The 16947-nt window shown below is 42.4% G+C and overlaps 1 protein-coding gene across 4 annotated transcripts in view; it reads right to left on the bottom strand.

Annotated features, from left to right (window-relative positions):
• Positions 1 to 8504: 8504 nt before the first annotated feature.
• Positions 8505 to 16947, bottom strand: part of LOC122539732 (sorting nexin-11-like) — a 131103-nt gene continuing 122660 nt past the window's right edge. For all 4 annotated transcript variants that reach the window (XM_043674762.2, XM_043674763.2, XM_087977726.1 and 1 more), the window contains 2 exons: positions 15970 to 16170; positions 8505 to 11730 (listed from right to left, as the gene is read on the bottom strand). In XM_043674762.2, coding sequence (XP_043530697.2) covers positions 11643 to 11730; positions 15970 to 16170 — 289 coding nt within the window. In that variant the 3' untranslated portion in view covers positions 8505 to 11642. The remainder of the gene's footprint in view (positions 11731 to 15969; positions 16171 to 16947) is intronic.

Genomic DNA, 16947 nt, shown 5'->3' with positions numbered 1-16947 from the left:
CCACAAACTACTAACTATACCACCTAAATTCATATCCAAACTGTTTATATAAATAACAAATAAAAGTGGATCGAGCACTGATCCCTGTGGAATTTGCTCCCTGGGAAAGGGTAGTGGGAACAGATTTAGTGGTTAACTTTCAAAAGGGAATTAGATTAATACTTGAAAAGATTGCAAGGCTTTGGGGAAGGATTGTAGAGGCTGAATAATTGGATAGCTTTGAAAGAGATACAATGGGCTGAAAGGCCTTCTTTTGGGCTGTGGGATTTTATGAGTAATTATTGTGATAGGAACAGTACTGAGCAACATTCCCTGTCACAAGTTTCACAAGGGAGCACAGTATCAGGATTAATGGATACCAGGTTGTGATTGCAACACAGTAATCTAATCTTCTGGATCTTAAAATTAGATTACTGCTGGAAATCTCTCCATGCTATCATTTATAACATATATGGGAGAACCATTTTTTTTAGTGTATCTTGTGTTGGCTATGTGTGTCAGTCGATGGCAAGAGTCAGTGCCTTTCCATCTTGCTGTTGTGCAATAATGTTCATAGCTGATGGATAAATGATGGCGACATTACCACTTCAGTCTAATTGGGAAATTATTTGCCACGACAAGGAAAATTCTCTGGCTAGTTCATGATATACAGGGATTTATTGTACAGCTCTCCAATTTACAAATCATACATTGTGGAAAAATTCACTAGGGCCTTCAAAAGCAACCATTTCCATGTTTAATTTCTTCCAACTTCCAAAATATGCAAAAGATTGCTTTACTATTAGAAGAATTACATTTAAATACACAGGTTTGTCAAGCTCTGGAATGCAGTGCCTGAAAGGGCAGTGAAATAATATCCAGTTTAAACATTAATAAAGCTATAATTCTTAAATGAAACTTTGATATTTAAAAGAGGACAAATTTATCGAGTTTCCTGTTGGGACTGGGATAAAACTTTGCAAGAGCTGGCACAGACTCAATGGGCAGAATGGCCTTTTTTGTTGGAATATTCTATGATTTTCCCACCTCTCTGCTCAGTTTGGCACTGAAGATGCAGATTTGCTTCAGCATGATTTGGACAAGTTGAGTGAGTGGGCAAATGCATGGCAGATGAAGTATAATGTGGCTAATGGGAGGTTAATGTGGTTAATGTGAGGTTATCCACTTTGGGAGCAAAATCAGGCAGGCAAATTATTATCTGATTGGCAATAGATTGGGAAAGTTGGAAATTCAGCCAAACTTGGGTGCCGCTGTGTACCAGTCACTGAAAATGAGCATGCAGGTACGGTAGGTGGTTAGGAAGGTGTATTGGCCTTCATAGCGAGAATATTTAAGTGAGGAGGAATGTCTTGCTGCAATTGTACAGGGTATAGGTGAGACCCCACCTGGAGAATTGTGTGCAGTTATGGTCTACTTATCTGAGGCAGATTTTCTGGTTATGGAAGGAGTGCAACAAAGATTTACCAGATTATTCCTGGGATGGCTCAGGGCTGAGTATGAAGAGTGAGGATTATATGAGGTGGAGTTTTGAAGACTGAAGGAGGATATAATACAAAGCTATGACATTTTAACAGGGTCAAAAAGGGTAAATGCAGAAAGGATGTTTCTGATAATCGGAGAGTCTAGAACCAGGTGTTACAGTTTAAGGACATGGGGTAGGCCATTTAGGACTGAGATGAGGTGAAATCTCTTCATCTATAGAGTGGCAAGCCTGTGGAATTCTCTGCCACAGAAAGCAGGATGAAAGGCTATGGAGAGAAAGCAGGATTGTAGGATTGAGCTGGATTTTTCGCCATGATCATATCATTTGGTGGAGCAAGCTCGATGCCAAATTAGCTACTCCGGTTCCTATTTTCTGTTTCCATCCCATGCCAACATTTGAAGAGAACCAAGTCGTTCTACTAGTGATAAAAACAAAATACTACAGGTGTTGGAGATCTGAAATAAAAACAAAAAGTGCTGGAGAAACCTAGCAGGTTTGCAGGGAGAGGAACAGGGTTAACCTTTCAAGTATGACTTCTTGAAAAGACCTGGAAATGGTGGGTAAAGGGAGGAGAAGCAAATGGAACAGACTGTGAAGGTTGTGCTGGTAAACAGCTTTCCTGAACTAGTGATCAAACTCATTCCTTTTACCTGATGCCCCATGAGCTGTTGCTGAGATGTGATAATATTCTGTGCAAATGCATGTTCTATCATACTATTCCAGACAAATAATAAATGGCACGACTGGAGACAACACTGAAGTTATCTGGATCTCAAGAGACTTGGACCAGCACCTCATTTCATTCACTGCCGTTGAGTTTGGGGAATATTCAGAGTCCGCTGCAACAAGCTGGTCAGTTGATTAAGGAGCATGTGGTTATGATAGAGCTTTGAGATGTAAGTGCACACTTTGAAGAAGCTATGACTAGAGTAAGGAAATCTCCACATTTTCAAAGGTATGTTAGCCCTTGAGAGAATTAATTTGTTTTTAATCTGTTGATAGAGTTTGAGCATCAGTGGTTGGGCCAGTGTTTGTTGCCCATCCCTAACTACCCAGGAGACGGTGGGGTGTTCCTCCTTCTCAATTTGCTCCAATACTTGGGATGTAGACACTCCCACAATGCTGTTACGGAGTTCCTGGATTTTGATGTAATGACACTGAAGGAATGGTGATATATTTCCAAGTCAGGATGGTGAGTGGCTAGGAGGGGAAGTTGCAGGAGGTGGTGTTCCCATGGATCTGCTGCCCATGTCCTTCTGGATGGTAAAGGCTGTGAGTTTGGAAGGTGCTGTCAAGGGATGCTTGATTAGTTGCTACAGTTAATCTTTTAGATGGTACACATTGTTGCCAATGGTGAAGGGAGGGAATGTTGAAGATGATGGATGTGAAACCCATCAAGTGGGCTGTTTGTCCTGTATGATTTTGAACCGCAGTGAGTTTCAGATTCCCCACCACCCATCATGTATCGCTGGACATCAGAGTGCGTCTGGGAAAAATAACAAACAGTGAAATTCACAACTAACCTTGGAGGAACCTGTTTGGGAGAGGTCACAGCACAGAAACAGATAAGTGGATATTTCAAATGTGGCCTTACAGTAAGTCTGCAGTAGTGAGTAGAGTCCATTCTTTCTTGATGATGTGTTTTATTGAGATATGTCTCTTGATTAAACTTAAAATATAAGCCATAAGTATTTACTTAACCTGGAGCAGTGTTTTGTAGAGGAATAAGACCATGTTATTTTCTGGGTCTGTAGATTGAAAGAAGCAAAAATGGCCTTTTGTAGAGTGATATGCTCTTCTTGTCGGATGTAAGAGTTTCAGGAGATTTTATGGGTTACTGAGGATTATATCTGCAATAAATGCTGTTGGTTGTGAATCCTATCAGATCGAATGGATTGGCTGGAGAGACAGTTAGAGGCAATGAGGAATTTACAAGAACAAGGGGATGTGATGGATGGCAGTTATAGGAAGGGGGGAAAGTCTCAGATACAGTCACATAGATGGGTTAACTCCAGGAAAGGTAAGAGAGGTCGGCATTTAGTGCAGGAGTCTTCTGTGGCTATCCCCATTTCAAACAGGTATGCTCTTTTGGAAAATGTAGAAAATGATAGATTCTCAGGGGAACGGAGCATGGACAGCCAGGTTTCTGGTATTGAGACTGGCTCTAAAGCAATGAGGGGTACATCGGATTCCAAGAGATTAAGTGTGTTAGGAGACTCTGTGTTCCAGGGTACAGACAGGCGTTTCTGTGGCCAGCAGCGAAAAATCAGAATGGTGTGCTGCTTCCCTGGTGCCAGGATCAAGGATGTCTCCGAGAGGGTGCAGAACGTTCTCACGGAGGAGAGGGGCCAGCATAAGGTCATTGTCCACATTGGAACCAATGACATCGGAAAGGAAAAGGTTGAGATTCTGAAGGGAGATTTCAGAGAGTTCGGCAGGAATTTAAATGGAAGTCCTCGAGAGTAGTAATATCTGGATTACTCCTTGTGCTATGAGTTAGTGAGGGCAGGAATAGGAGGATAGAGCAGATGAATGCATGGCTGAGGAGCTGGTCTATGGGAGAAGGATTCACAATTCTTGATCATCGGAAGTTCTTTTGGGGTAGAAGTAACCTGTACAAGAAGGACAGATTGCACCTAAATTGGAAGGGGACTAATATACTGACAGGGAGATTTGCTAGAGCTGCTCAGGAGGATTTAAACTAGCAAGGTGGGGGGTGGGGTCCAGGGAAATAGTGAAGAAAGATTTCAATCTGAAAGTGGAACAATTGAGAACAAAGGCGAATCAAACAGTCAGGGCAGGCAGGGACTAAACAGAGAACAAGGTAGGACTGATAAACTAAACTGCGTTTATTTCAATGCAAGAGGGCTAACAGGGAAGGCAGATGAACTCAGGGCATGGTTAGGAACATGGGACTAGAACATCATAGCAATTACAGAAACATGGCTCAGGGATGGGCGGGACTGGCAGCTTAATGTTCCAGGATACAAATGCTACAGTAAGGACAGAAAGGGAGGCAAGACAGGAGGGGGAGTGGTGTTTTTGATAAGGGATAACATTGCAGCCGTACTGAGGGAGGGTAATCCCAGAAAGCCATCCAGGGAAGTTTTTTGGGTGGAACTGGGAAATAAGAAAGGGATGATCACATTATTGGGATTGTATTATAGACCCCCTAATAGTCAGACGGAAATTGAGAAACAAACTTGTAAGGAGGTCTCAATTATCTGTAAAAATAATAGGGTGGTTATGTAGGGTATTTTGACTTTCTAAATACAGACTGGGACTGCCATAGTGTTAAGGATTTAGAGGGAGAGGAATTTGTTAAGTGTGTACAAGAAAATTTTCTGATTCAGTATGTGGATGTACCTACTAGAGAAGGTGCAAAACTTGACCTACTCTTGGGAAATAAGGCAGGGCAGGTGACTGAGGTGTCAGTGGGGGAGCACTTTGGGGCCAGCACCATAATTCTATTAGATTTAAAATAATGATGGAAAAGGATAGTCCAGATCTAAAAGTTGAAGTTCTAAGTTGCAGGTAGGCCAATTTTGATGGTATTAGGCAAGAACTTTCGAAAGCTGACATGAGGCAGATGTTTGTAGGTAAAGGGACGGCTGGAAAATGGGAAGCCTTCAGAAATGAGATAATGAGAATCTAGTTAAAGATATTCCTGTCAGGGTGAAAGGAAAGGCTGGTAGGTATAGGGAATGCTGGATGACTAAAGAAATTTAGGGTTTGGTTAAGAAAAAGGAAGCAAATGTCAGGTATACACAGGATAGATCGAGTGAATCCTTAGAGCATAAAGACAGTAGGAGTACACTTAAGATAGAAATCAGGAGGGCAAAAAGGGGACATGAGATAGCTTTGGCAAATAGAGTTAAGGAGAGTCCAAAGAGTTTTTACAAATACATTATGGACAAAAGGGTAACGAGGGAGAGATAAGGCCCCTCAAAGATCATCAAGGCAGCCTTTGCATGGAGCCGCAGGAGATAGGGGAGATACTAAACGAATATGTTGCATCAGTATTTACTGTGGAAAAGGACATGGAAGGTATAGAATGTAGGGAAATAGATGGTGACACCTTGAAAAAAAATGTTCATATTACAAAGGAGGAAGCGCTGGATGTCTTGAAACGTGTAAAGGTGGATAAATCTCCAGGACCTGATCAGAGAACTCTATGGGAAGCTAAAAAATTGATTGCCGGGCCTCTTGCTGAGATATTTGTATCATCAATAGGTGAGGTGCCTGAAGACTGAACGTTCACTCACATGGTGCCATTGTTTAAGAAAGGTGGTGAGGACAAGCCAGGGAATTATAGCCCAGTGAGCCTGATGTTGGTGGTGGGCAAGTTGATGGAGGGAATCCTGAGGAACAGGATATACTTGTATTTGGAAAGGCAAGGACTGATTAGGGACAGTCAATACTGCTTTGATCATGGGAAATCATGTCTCACAAACTTGATTAAGTTTTTTGAAGAAGTAACAAAGAGGATTGATGAGGGCAGAGCAGTAGGTGTGATCTATATGGACTTCAGTAAGGTGTTTGACAAGGTTCCCAATGGGAGATTGGTGAGCAAAGTTAAATCTCATGGAATACAGGAAGAGCTAGCCATTTGGATACAGAAATGGCTCAAAGGTAGAAGACAGAGGGTGGTGGTGGAGGGTTGTTTTTCAGACTGGAGGCCTGTGACCAGTGGAGTGCCACAAGGATTGGTGCTGGTCCATTACTTTTTGTCATTTACATAAATGATTTGGATTCAAGCATTAGAGGTATAGTTAGTAAGTTTGCAGATGATACCAAACTTGGAGGTGTAGTGGACGGCGAAGGTTACCTCAGATTACAACAGGTTCTTGATCAAATGGGCCAATGGGCTGAGAAGTGGCAGATGGAGTTTATTTCAGATAAATGCAAAGTGCTGCGTTTTGGGAAAGCAAATCTTAGCAGGACTTATACATTTAATGGTAAGGTCCTAGGGAGAGTTGCTGAACAAAGAGACCTTGGCGTGCAGGTTCAGAGCTCCTTGAAAGTGGAGTTGCAGGTAAATAGGACAGTGAAGGTGTTTGCTATGCTCTCCTTTATTGGTCAGACTATTGATTACAGGTGTTAGGAGATGATGTTGTGGCTGTACAGGACATTGGTTAGGTCATTGTTGGAATATTGCCTGCAGTTCTAGTCTCCTTCCTATCGGAAAGATGTTGTGAAACTTGAAAGGGTTCAGAAAAGATTTACAAGGACATTGACAGGTTTGGAGGATTTGAGCAAAAGGAAGAGGTGGAATAGATTAGGGCTGTTTTCCCTGGATCGTCAGAGGCTGAGGGGTGACCTTATAGGGGTTTATAAAATCGTGAGGGGCATGTAGAAGATAAATAGACAAAGTCTTTTCCCTGGGTTGGAGAATCCAGAACTAGAGGGCATAGATTTAAGGTGAGAGGAGAAAGATATAAAAGGGACCTGAGGAGCAACTTTTTATGCAGAGGGTGGTACGTGTATGGAATGAGCTGCCAGAGGAAGTGGTGGAGGCTGATACAATTGCAACATTTAAAAGGCATCTGGATGGGTATATGAATAGGAAGGGTTGGAGGGATATGGGCAGGGTGCTGGCAGGTGGGACTAGACTGGGTTGGGATATCTGGTTGGCATGGACGGGTTGGACCAAAGGGTCTGTTTTCATGCTGCACATCTCTATGAATCTATGTTGCTGGAACGGTACCCATCCAGGCAAGCGGGGAGACAACAGTTAAGTTACTTGCTGGAGGATTCCTAGTTTCTGACCTCTTCTTATATCCCTAGTATTCATTTGTGTGGTCCATTTGAGTTTCTGGTCAATGGTTACCCCAGGATGTTGACAGTGAGGGATTCAGTAAGGTTAATGCCATTAGTTGACAAGGGGTTATGGTTAGGTTCTCTCTTACTGGAGACGGTCACTGCTTGACACTTGTGTAGTGTGAATGTTACTTGCCACTTGACAACTCAAACCTGGATATTGTCCAGGTCTTACTGCATTACAACACGGACTGCTTCAGTATCTGAGGAATCTTGAATGGTGCTGAATACTGTGCAATCATCAGCGAATATCCCCAGTTCTGACCTTATGTTAGAGATAAGGTCATTGATGAAGCAGCTGAAGATATGTTAGGCCTCAGGTCTATTTCCAAGTCTGGGAGGTGTGTGACTTGGAGGGAAGCTTGTAGGTTGTGGCTTCCATCTATCTGCTGCCCTTGTCCTTCTAGATTAGAATTAGAATGAGCTTTATTAATCACAAGTTTCACCTGCACATCCACCAATGTCATTTATTGTATCCGTTGCTCCCGATGCAGTCTCCTCTACATTGGGGAGACTGGACGCCTCCTCGCAGAGCACTTTAGGGAACATCTCCAGGACACCCGCACCAATCAACCCCACCGCCCTGTGGCCCAACATTTCAACTCCCTTTCCCATTCTGCCAAGGACATGCAAGTCTGGGCCTCCTCCACCGCCGCTCCCTCACCACCCGACGCCTGGAGGAAGAATGTCTCATCTTCCGCCTCGGAACACTTCAACCCCATGGCATCAATGTGGACTTCACCGGTTTCCTAATTTCCCCTCCCCCCATCTTAGCCCAGCTCCAACCTTCCAGCTCAGCACTGTTCTCATGACCTATCCTACCTGCCAATCTCCCTTCCCACCTAATCGCTCCACCCTCCCCTCTGACCTATCACCCCCATCCCCATTCACCTATTGTACTCTTTGCTGCTTCTCCCCAGCTCCCCCCTCACCCCCCTTTATCTCTCCACCCTGGAGGCTTCCTACCTTTATTCCTGATGAAGGGCTTTTGCCCGAAATGTCGATTTTCCTGCTCCTCGGATGCTGCCTGACCCGCTGTCACCACTCTAATCTAAACTCTGTACTCATATGAGTACAGTGAAAAGATTACAGGTTGCCACTTAGGGTGCCATTTTAGATACAAGGTACCTAGGTACAGATTGTAAAGTACAAATTCTTAGGAAAAAAATTAGATAAAAAGGAAATAAGCAGTTCAGCAATACAGACATTTGTGCCATCTTAGGTAGAAAAGTACAAAAACATAGGAATAAATTAGAAAAATAAAGAAATAAAAAGTTCAGATAACAGTCCGTCCAACTCAGTCAGTACTTCAGACTATGCCAGGATTCACCTCCAGATTGTACTGGGTCCACCTCGAGGCTGTGAATCTGCTCTGGATCCACATCGAGGCTGTGAATCCACTCTGGATCCACATCGAAGCTCTTGAGACCTGGAGGTAAGAAGAATGAAGGGAAAAAAACCCAAAAAGAGAAAAATAAGAGAAAAAGAGTGAACGATCTCCTGTTGAGGAGTCCTCCTCTGTCGCCAACTTGGATGGTGTAGAGTTCACAGATTTGGAAGCTGCTGCTGAAGGAGATTTGGTTAGATCTTGCAGTGCATCTTGTAGGTGGTACACACTGCTGCTATAGTGTATTGGTGGTAGAGGGAGTGAATACTCAAGGTGTTAATCCTGTGGACTGCTTTGTGTTAAGTAACGGTGGGCATTCTCTTTATTTAATTAGCGGATAAGTTATCAATCTCTGAATCAACGGCATTCCCCTTATTTGTTATCGTTAGCTCCCAGGCTGTACTGTTTATTTGTGTCGAGAGCATGGTGCTGGAAAAGCACAGCAGGTCAGGCAGCATCCGAGCAGCAGGAAAATCAACGTTTCGGCCTCATTCCTGATGAAGGGCTTTTGCACGAAACATCGATTCTCCTGCTCCTCGGATGCTGCTGGACTGGCTGTGCTTTTCCAGCACCACACTCTCGACTCTGATCTCCAGCATCTGCAGTCCCCACTTTCGCCTTTACTGGTTATTCTCTGTAGCTTTTATCAGGCTTCTACATTATTCTGATCCTGCTGGAACATGACATCCCCTTTTGCAAACTAAAGAGCAGCATCAAAACGGGTCTCCATTTGTGATGTTTGTTGCATCTCTAGTTGTTTTCATTATAGACACTTATCAAAGTGGGCAGGAGTAGGGAGTGAAGACTGGACCCTTCAGAAAACTCACTACACCTACTGTCCAAACCTTCACAGTTAACTAGCTGGGGCTCAGGGCATTACTGCCTTAGAAGCTTGTGGATTCTAGCTCCATCTCTGGGACGTTAGCTCAAAATGGAGGCCGCTGTCCCCAGTGCCAGCACTGCACTGTCAGAGGGGTTCTCTTTCAGGTAATACTTTAAATCAAGGTCCCATCAAAAACAGAGTGTTCCATGCCAACATTTATCCCTCACCTATTGTCACTAAAACAGGCGATCACTTTCCCTAGTGTGGGATCCTGCCTCTGGTTTTCTTTGTTACAATAGTGGCCCCTCTTTGCTGATTGTGAAGCCCTTTGAGAATAACATTTTAATTGTTCACACAATGTCTTGATTTGTAGCTGCAGTGTCTGCATCTCAGTGTAAAACAGGTCATTCTTTGATATCCTTTCATTTTTCAGCAACAAGTTGCCCCAATAGCTCTGAGCTCTTGCAATCAGCAGAGCCACTTCCACAAACAGCCTCAACATGACTTACATGGAAGAGAATCTCCTGGCGTCATTAATGTCCCGATAAACCTTCAGTCATGGAGATTTAATGACATAAGTAAGGACGAGGGTACAATATTTGTTTTGAAATTCCACCTTGCCACTGATATTTCCCACAAATTCACAACGTCAGGGACCGGAGTTCGAACCTAGCCTAGGGCAACTGTCCTTGTGGAGGTTGCATGTTCTCCCCGTTTCTGTATGGGTTTCCTCCGCATGCTCTGATTTCCTGCCACAGTCCAAAGGTTAGGTGGATTGGCCATGGTAAATGTGGGGTTATGGGGATAGGGTAAAGGTATGTGTCTGGGTGGGATGCCCTTTGGAGGGTGAGTGAGGATGTGACAGGCCAAATGGCCTCCTTTCACACTAGGGATTCTATGAAACTGAAGTACCATCAATCTTTGCGAACAAGTGGAGAAACATTGACTGAAGCTGAAGGTCACAGAAGTTGATTCTATTGACTAACCATTGCTCTGCTGCTCACACATAAAGGTGACTCAACCATTCAACAGGGAGTTAGGTTTTCTCTATCAATATTCACAATGTAGCAGCTGTATACAACAATAACACACATGCTTTTGCATAAAACCTTGAACACTGTAAAACGTCCCAAAGGTCTGTCATAGGAGGGTCGTCAGGCAAATTTGACAGCCAAGAGACATATGGAAATATAAGGTCAGGTGATCAAAGAGGTAAGTTTATGGAGTGTTTTCAAAGAGGAGTGAGAGGTAGAGGTAGAGGCTGAGGGAGGGAATTACAGAGCTTGGGACTCAAGCAGCTTAAGCACGACTACCAAGAGCAAGGTGATGAAAATGAGTGGTTGGATAAGAGGCTGAGGTAGACAGATCTTGCAGAGTTGTGATGCTGGAGCAGATTTCAGAGATTGGAAGGAGTTAGGCCAAGGAGGGATTTGAAAACCAGGATTAGAAGTTTAAAGTCAAAAGTGCTGCCAGAGTAGGAGCCAGTGTTGGTCAGAGGGCACTGCAAGAGCTTTGTACGGGTTAGGATTCAGGCAGCAGACATTTGGAAGGTAGGAGGTTGGAGGCTCACCAGGACACCACTGGAATACAAAGAAACAAATACTGTGAATGCTGGAGACTTGAAATAAAAGGGCAAGTGCTGGAGAAACTCGGCAAGACTGGTCATATCTATGGAGAGGGGTGTGGTTAATGTTGCGCGTTTATTATGACTCTTCTTTGGAAAAAGAGAATTGGAATAGTTGGGTCTAGCAGTAAGATGAATAGTATCGCATGGGACTAAAAGGCATCAAACTCACAAACTCTACTTCCAAGCAACACCCATCAAATGAAACCCACAAACATGCTGCATCAAAACACGTTCTTGAATGTTCCAGGAACACATTGTTCATTCTATCTTTGCTACTCTGTTACTGAAATAAGCAGTGAATGTTAATTGATTCAAAGTTGGTTTCGCAATTCGACAGTCCAACACTTTGTTGTAGTAAAGACTGCAGTCACAACTCCACATCAGACTGTGTTCAATCCAGTCAATATCTCAATTTAGATCATTTGAGTGACGAGATATCATTGCATGCCAAGGACGTGGGCAGATTCACAATAACGCAAAGTATATCATTCCAACTTGGTCCTCATATCCTGCCTGAGGCTGCTGGCTCTTCCTGAGACGCAGGGGTCTCGTCACTGGTTTCGACATTTGCCTGAATGTCAGAGGGTGAGCTGGCCACAAACAGAAAACATATGAGTCAGTTCCTGAGCAATCTGATAGATTGAATCACATTCCAGCAGTTTATAACACTAGTCTGTCAGAATTCATCAACCCACTGGACCATTGGTTTGCATTGTGGAGAACTGCAAACTGCTGCTTTAATTCCCTATCACAAATGAGGAAATTCAGTCCAACAGTTGCTTGCCGATGTCAGCCTGTGGATGATGTAGAGGATAGGGTGCAGAGAATCATCTCCTGCTCACTTGGTCACAATCTTTGCCTGTGCACTGAATGGGACATGGTGGTGCAATGGTTATATTACTGGATAAGCAATTCAGACTCCCTGGACTATTGATCAAGAAAATTTGAGCTCAAATCATTAATTAGAAATTTGAATATAGCTTTAAAAATGTGGAAGATTAAATGCTGACTCTTATGCCATACGAAACCAAATGGATTTGCCATAATTACCCAATCAGTATTGGACTCTAGTCCCACATCAACTCTAAACTGTCCTCTGAAGTCAGTTCCTCAAAACAATAGCTGCTGACCTGGCCAGTGATACCAACCTCCTGGGAATGAATATTGTTTTAAATCTGGAGGGAAATTTAAAATGACAGAAGACAGTACACTTGTTGATGATTGGGATAAAGTGAGGACTGCAGATTTGGGCCACCCCCCTCATTCCTGATCAAGAGCTTATGCTCGAAACGTGGATTCTCCTACTCCTTGGATGCTGCCTGACCACCTGCGCTTTTCCAGCGCCACACTTTTCGACTTGTTGATGATTGTCCTCCATTTTTTTAGACAAGCATGTCCTTGATTGGTTATTTTTTTTCTCTACTGGTCTGACACTAACAGAAATATGATTCAAACTTGGAGCAATGATTCTGTGTCAGTGCTGTGCAGCATGTTACAACAAAAATCACATTGTCACCTAATTTGTTATTAAGTAACTACGTGTCTACTTATTTTTCTTTTCAGTTTTCCCTCCTTTATCCAAACTTATCAGCTGATACCAACTTAGCTCAGTGTGTCACAATCGGGTCAGGTTTCTGAATCAGAAGGCTGTATCCCACACTATGACCTATTCAGGCTGACTCTTTAGTGAAGCTCTGAGGGAGTGCTGCAATATCGGAGATGCACTTTTTCACGTTAAACAGAGGTTCTATCTATTTTCTTCGGTACACGGAAAATATCCCTTGGCACTATTTTGATGAAGAGCAGGGGAGTTATTTCTTGTCTTTTAGAAACTATTTAATCTTCAACCAAAATGTGAAAGCAATTGATTTGGTTCTTATTACGTTGCTGTTTCTGGAAGCTCATTGGCAGCTGCTGCTTTTCTGACATTACTACATTCATTAGCATCCTACCCTGGCTATAAAGGAGTTTGGATGTCCTGAGGTTGTGAAAAGTGCCTTATAAAGGCAAATCTTTCTCCCTAGGGTGAGGTACAGTTCATCAGAGACACGTGAATTCTACTAGCTTGCTGACAATGGCTGAATTACAGCACACTGCACACTAGCCTAACCAAACTCGAAACTGCATGCATTTCCCAACAGCAACAAGAAGTAGGAGCAATGGCTAATATTGACATTTTCAATCTTTACATGCCAACTCAGAAAGAAAACTTCCAAGGGAAAAGCCCCCTCTGCGATTAACAAAACAAAAGTTCAAGAAAGCATCAAACTTTAAAGAAATAGCATATCATTACATAAAGTTACACAAAGATGGGTGGCAGGTCAGAAGATTGGTCTTAATATAAAAAATAGCAAGGAATGACTAAAATGTTAATGAGGCCACAATTGTAGTGAGGAAAGCTTGCTAGAAATATAAAAATAGGCAGTAAAAATTTGTACAGATATTTAAAAAGAAAAAATGGACTTAGAGGAAGTGAGTCTGGGGAATTAATAATGAAAATAAGGTGGCATTCTTTAATACAGAGAACGTGATAACATTTCAAAAGCGACTGTATTTTACCAAAAAAAAAAGCAGGGAGGCTTCAAGAAATGTACAATAATCAAGGCGATGATACCAACAGGTTGTTGGTGCTATGGCTGACAAATGCCTGGCTCCTCATAGATTTTATCCTAAGGTGTTAAAAGAAGTGACTACTGAGATGGTTGATGTGTTGGTTTTAATTTTTCAAAATTCCCCAGGTCTTGGGTGGAATTCTACTAGATTTCTACTAGAACGGGCGGCACGGTGGCACAGTGGTTAGCACTGCTGCCTCACAGCGCCAGAGACCCTGGTTCAATTCCCGCCTCAGGCGACTGACTTTGTAGAGTTTGCACATTCTCCCCGTGTCTGCGTGGGTTTCCTCCGGGTGCTCCGGTTTCCTCCCACAGTCCAAAGATGTGCAAGTCAGGTGAATTGGCCATGTTAAATTGTCCGTAGTGTTAGGTAAGGGGTAAATGTAGGGGTATGGGTGGTTTGCGCTTCGGCAGGTCGGTGTGGACTTGTTGGGCCGAAGGGCCTGTTTCCACACTGTAAAGTAATCTAATCTAATCTAATCTAATCTAATCTAATCTAAGTAATCTAATCTAATCTAATCTAGATTGGAAGATAATTAGTTTATCCAAAGAGGGAGGAAGAAAGAAAATTGGTAATTGTAGACCAATTGGTTTAATGTCTGTCATAAGGAAAATATTAAAAGTTATTATTAAAGGCATTATAAAAGTTCGAGGTAATCAGGCAGAGCTTTGTGAAAAGGAAATCATATCTAGTCAATTTATTGGGTTGATTTGAACAAATAATGCGCTTGGATAAAGGGGAATTGGTGGATGTACTTCAATTTTCAGAAGATATTGATAAGGAGAAACATCAAAGGTTATTGTGGAAATTAAAAGCACATAGTATACAGGTTAACATACTGATATGGATGGAAGATTGGCTGATGAACAGGAAGCAGGGAGTAGCCTTAAATGGTCATTATTTTAGTTATCAAGATGTGATGAACAGTGATGCCACAGGGATTTTTTATAACTTACATAAATTACCTGGATGAAGGAGCTGAAGGTATGGGTTGATAAATATGCTGATGACACAAGGAAAGGTCACAAAATAAGTTGTGAAGAGGGCATAAAGAGGTCCAAAGAGTATAGATAAAGTGACTGAGCAAGGATCTGGCAAATCTTTTATATAACCTGGAAAAATGCTGAATTGTCCATTTTGGCAGCAAGACTGAAAAAGGAACATACGTAGCATTCTGAGTTGCAGAGGGATGGATCACAAATGATTCACATGTAAGTACAGTAAGTGGAAAGTTAATAGACATGATAATTTATTGCAAATGTAACTAAATACAAAATTAGGGAGGTTATATTTCAGTTGTATGGCACTGGTGAGACTTTGCACAGTGTTGCTCTCTTTATTTAAGGAAGGATGTAAGTGTGTTGGAAGGTGTTGAGAGAAGGTTTACCAGACTAACAGGTGGGTTCTCTTATGAGGAAAGTTGGGATAGGGTAGACTTGGATCAGTGAAGCTTACAAGAGATAGTGAGTCCTGAGGGTTCCTGACAGGGTTAATGTTGAAAGGATGCTTCCTCGTGTGGGAGAATCTAGAAGTAGAGGTCATGATTTAAAAATAGATGGCTTCCCGTTTAAGACAGATGAAAATATATTTTTTCCCCAGAGGACTGAGATGTAGTGAAAGGACTGAAAAGGTAATGGAAGCAGAATCTTTAAATATTTTGAAGGCAGAAGTGAATAGGTTCTTGGTAAACTTGGGGTAAAGGGGAACTGACGTTACAATCAGATCAGCCATTAATTGCAACTGGATAAGGATATAAATCAGAATTCCCATCTGGTTAATTGGAGTTGTAGATGTAAGTGGCATGGAGAGGTGAATATAAACTGACTGCCAATATGATATCAGTGGATTTGTGGCCCTATACAATTGCACTCATTCCTTAGATCAAGCAGTCTTACAGTATAGAAGGAGGTCATTAGGCCCATCATGTCTTTATTACTTCTTTGAAAAAGTGATCCAATTTCTTGCCCTTCTCTTTCCCCATAACCGCAAATTGTATTTGTCCAATTCAATTCTTGAAAGTTACTATTGAATCTGTTTTCACCGTCCTATAAAGCAAGGTACTGCAGATTATGACAGCTCGATAAGTAAAAGAACTCTTACAATTTTCCCTCTGGTGCTTCAGCCAGTTAATGAGTGAATTTGCTTGGTTACTGCCAAGGTAGTGTAAATTAATGGTCCCCTTTCCCACCTCCCAGCACTCGCAAGACATTGATTACCTTCCGCACTCGTAGCCCACAGCCTCTGCATCCTCCCTGAGCAGAACACTCTTTCTGCACATGGCATTTTCCAAGATAGCCTTGTTGACAGAGAATGGAGTGCGGCCCTGAACACAAGACTCAATCTGTGCCGGAGGCAGCTGGGTCTGCAGGAAGAGGTGAAGCTGGCTGTCGGACAGAAAGATGGTTGTGTGGAGAACCCTAAAATAAAAAAACTTCATTTATATATAGCATTTTACCAGTGTAAGACATCACAAAATCTTAACAGCCAAATAAATGCTTTAAAGGTGTCATCATTGTCATAACACAGGGATACACAGCAGCCAGACATGTTCCCACAAGCGGCAATGTAATAGTACCCAGTCTGTTTTCTTTTACAATGTTGTTTGAGGGTTAAATGTTAGCCTTGACACCAAAGGGAATTCAATGTTCTTCAAAGTAGTAAGGTGAATCCTCACCTTTTATATTCATCCAAAAGGCACCATAGCTATTTCGAAACAGACTTCCCCTGCTGAGGTAGAGGTGAATGTGTTTCCCATGTCATTAACAGGATTAGACCATGCCAGCAAGGTTTTATGAAAGGCAAATCATGCTTAACAAATCTACTGGAGTCTTTTTTGAGGATTTAACTTATAGAATATTAAAAATGGGAGAACCAGTGGACATGGTAAGATTTTCAGAAGGCTTTTGATATGGTCCCTCACGAGAGGTTAATTAAAGCACAAGGAATTTGGCATGGATCAAGAACTGACTGACAGACAGGAAACAATGTATGTGAGTGGCAGGGGGTACTTACACCTTAGCTATTCATATATATATATAGATAACCTGAATAAGGGAGCCAAATGCAACATTTCCACATTTGATGATGACATTAAACTGGATGGGATTGTGACTTCTGAGGAGAATGCAAGGAGGTTTCAAGATGATTTAGATTAGTTCAGTGAGTGGGCAAACACATGGCAGGTGCAGCAAAAT

This window comes from Chiloscyllium plagiosum, unplaced genomic scaffold (assembly GCF_037043375.1).
Source record: "Chiloscyllium plagiosum isolate Xiang-an unplaced genomic scaffold, Cpla_swu_hap1 HiC_scaffold_32, whole genome shotgun sequence".
NCBI lineage: Eukaryota > Metazoa > Chordata > Chondrichthyes > Orectolobiformes > Hemiscylliidae > Chiloscyllium > Chiloscyllium plagiosum.
Note: the sequence above shows the minus strand (reverse complement) of the source record. Positions and strands in the feature narration are given on the sequence as shown.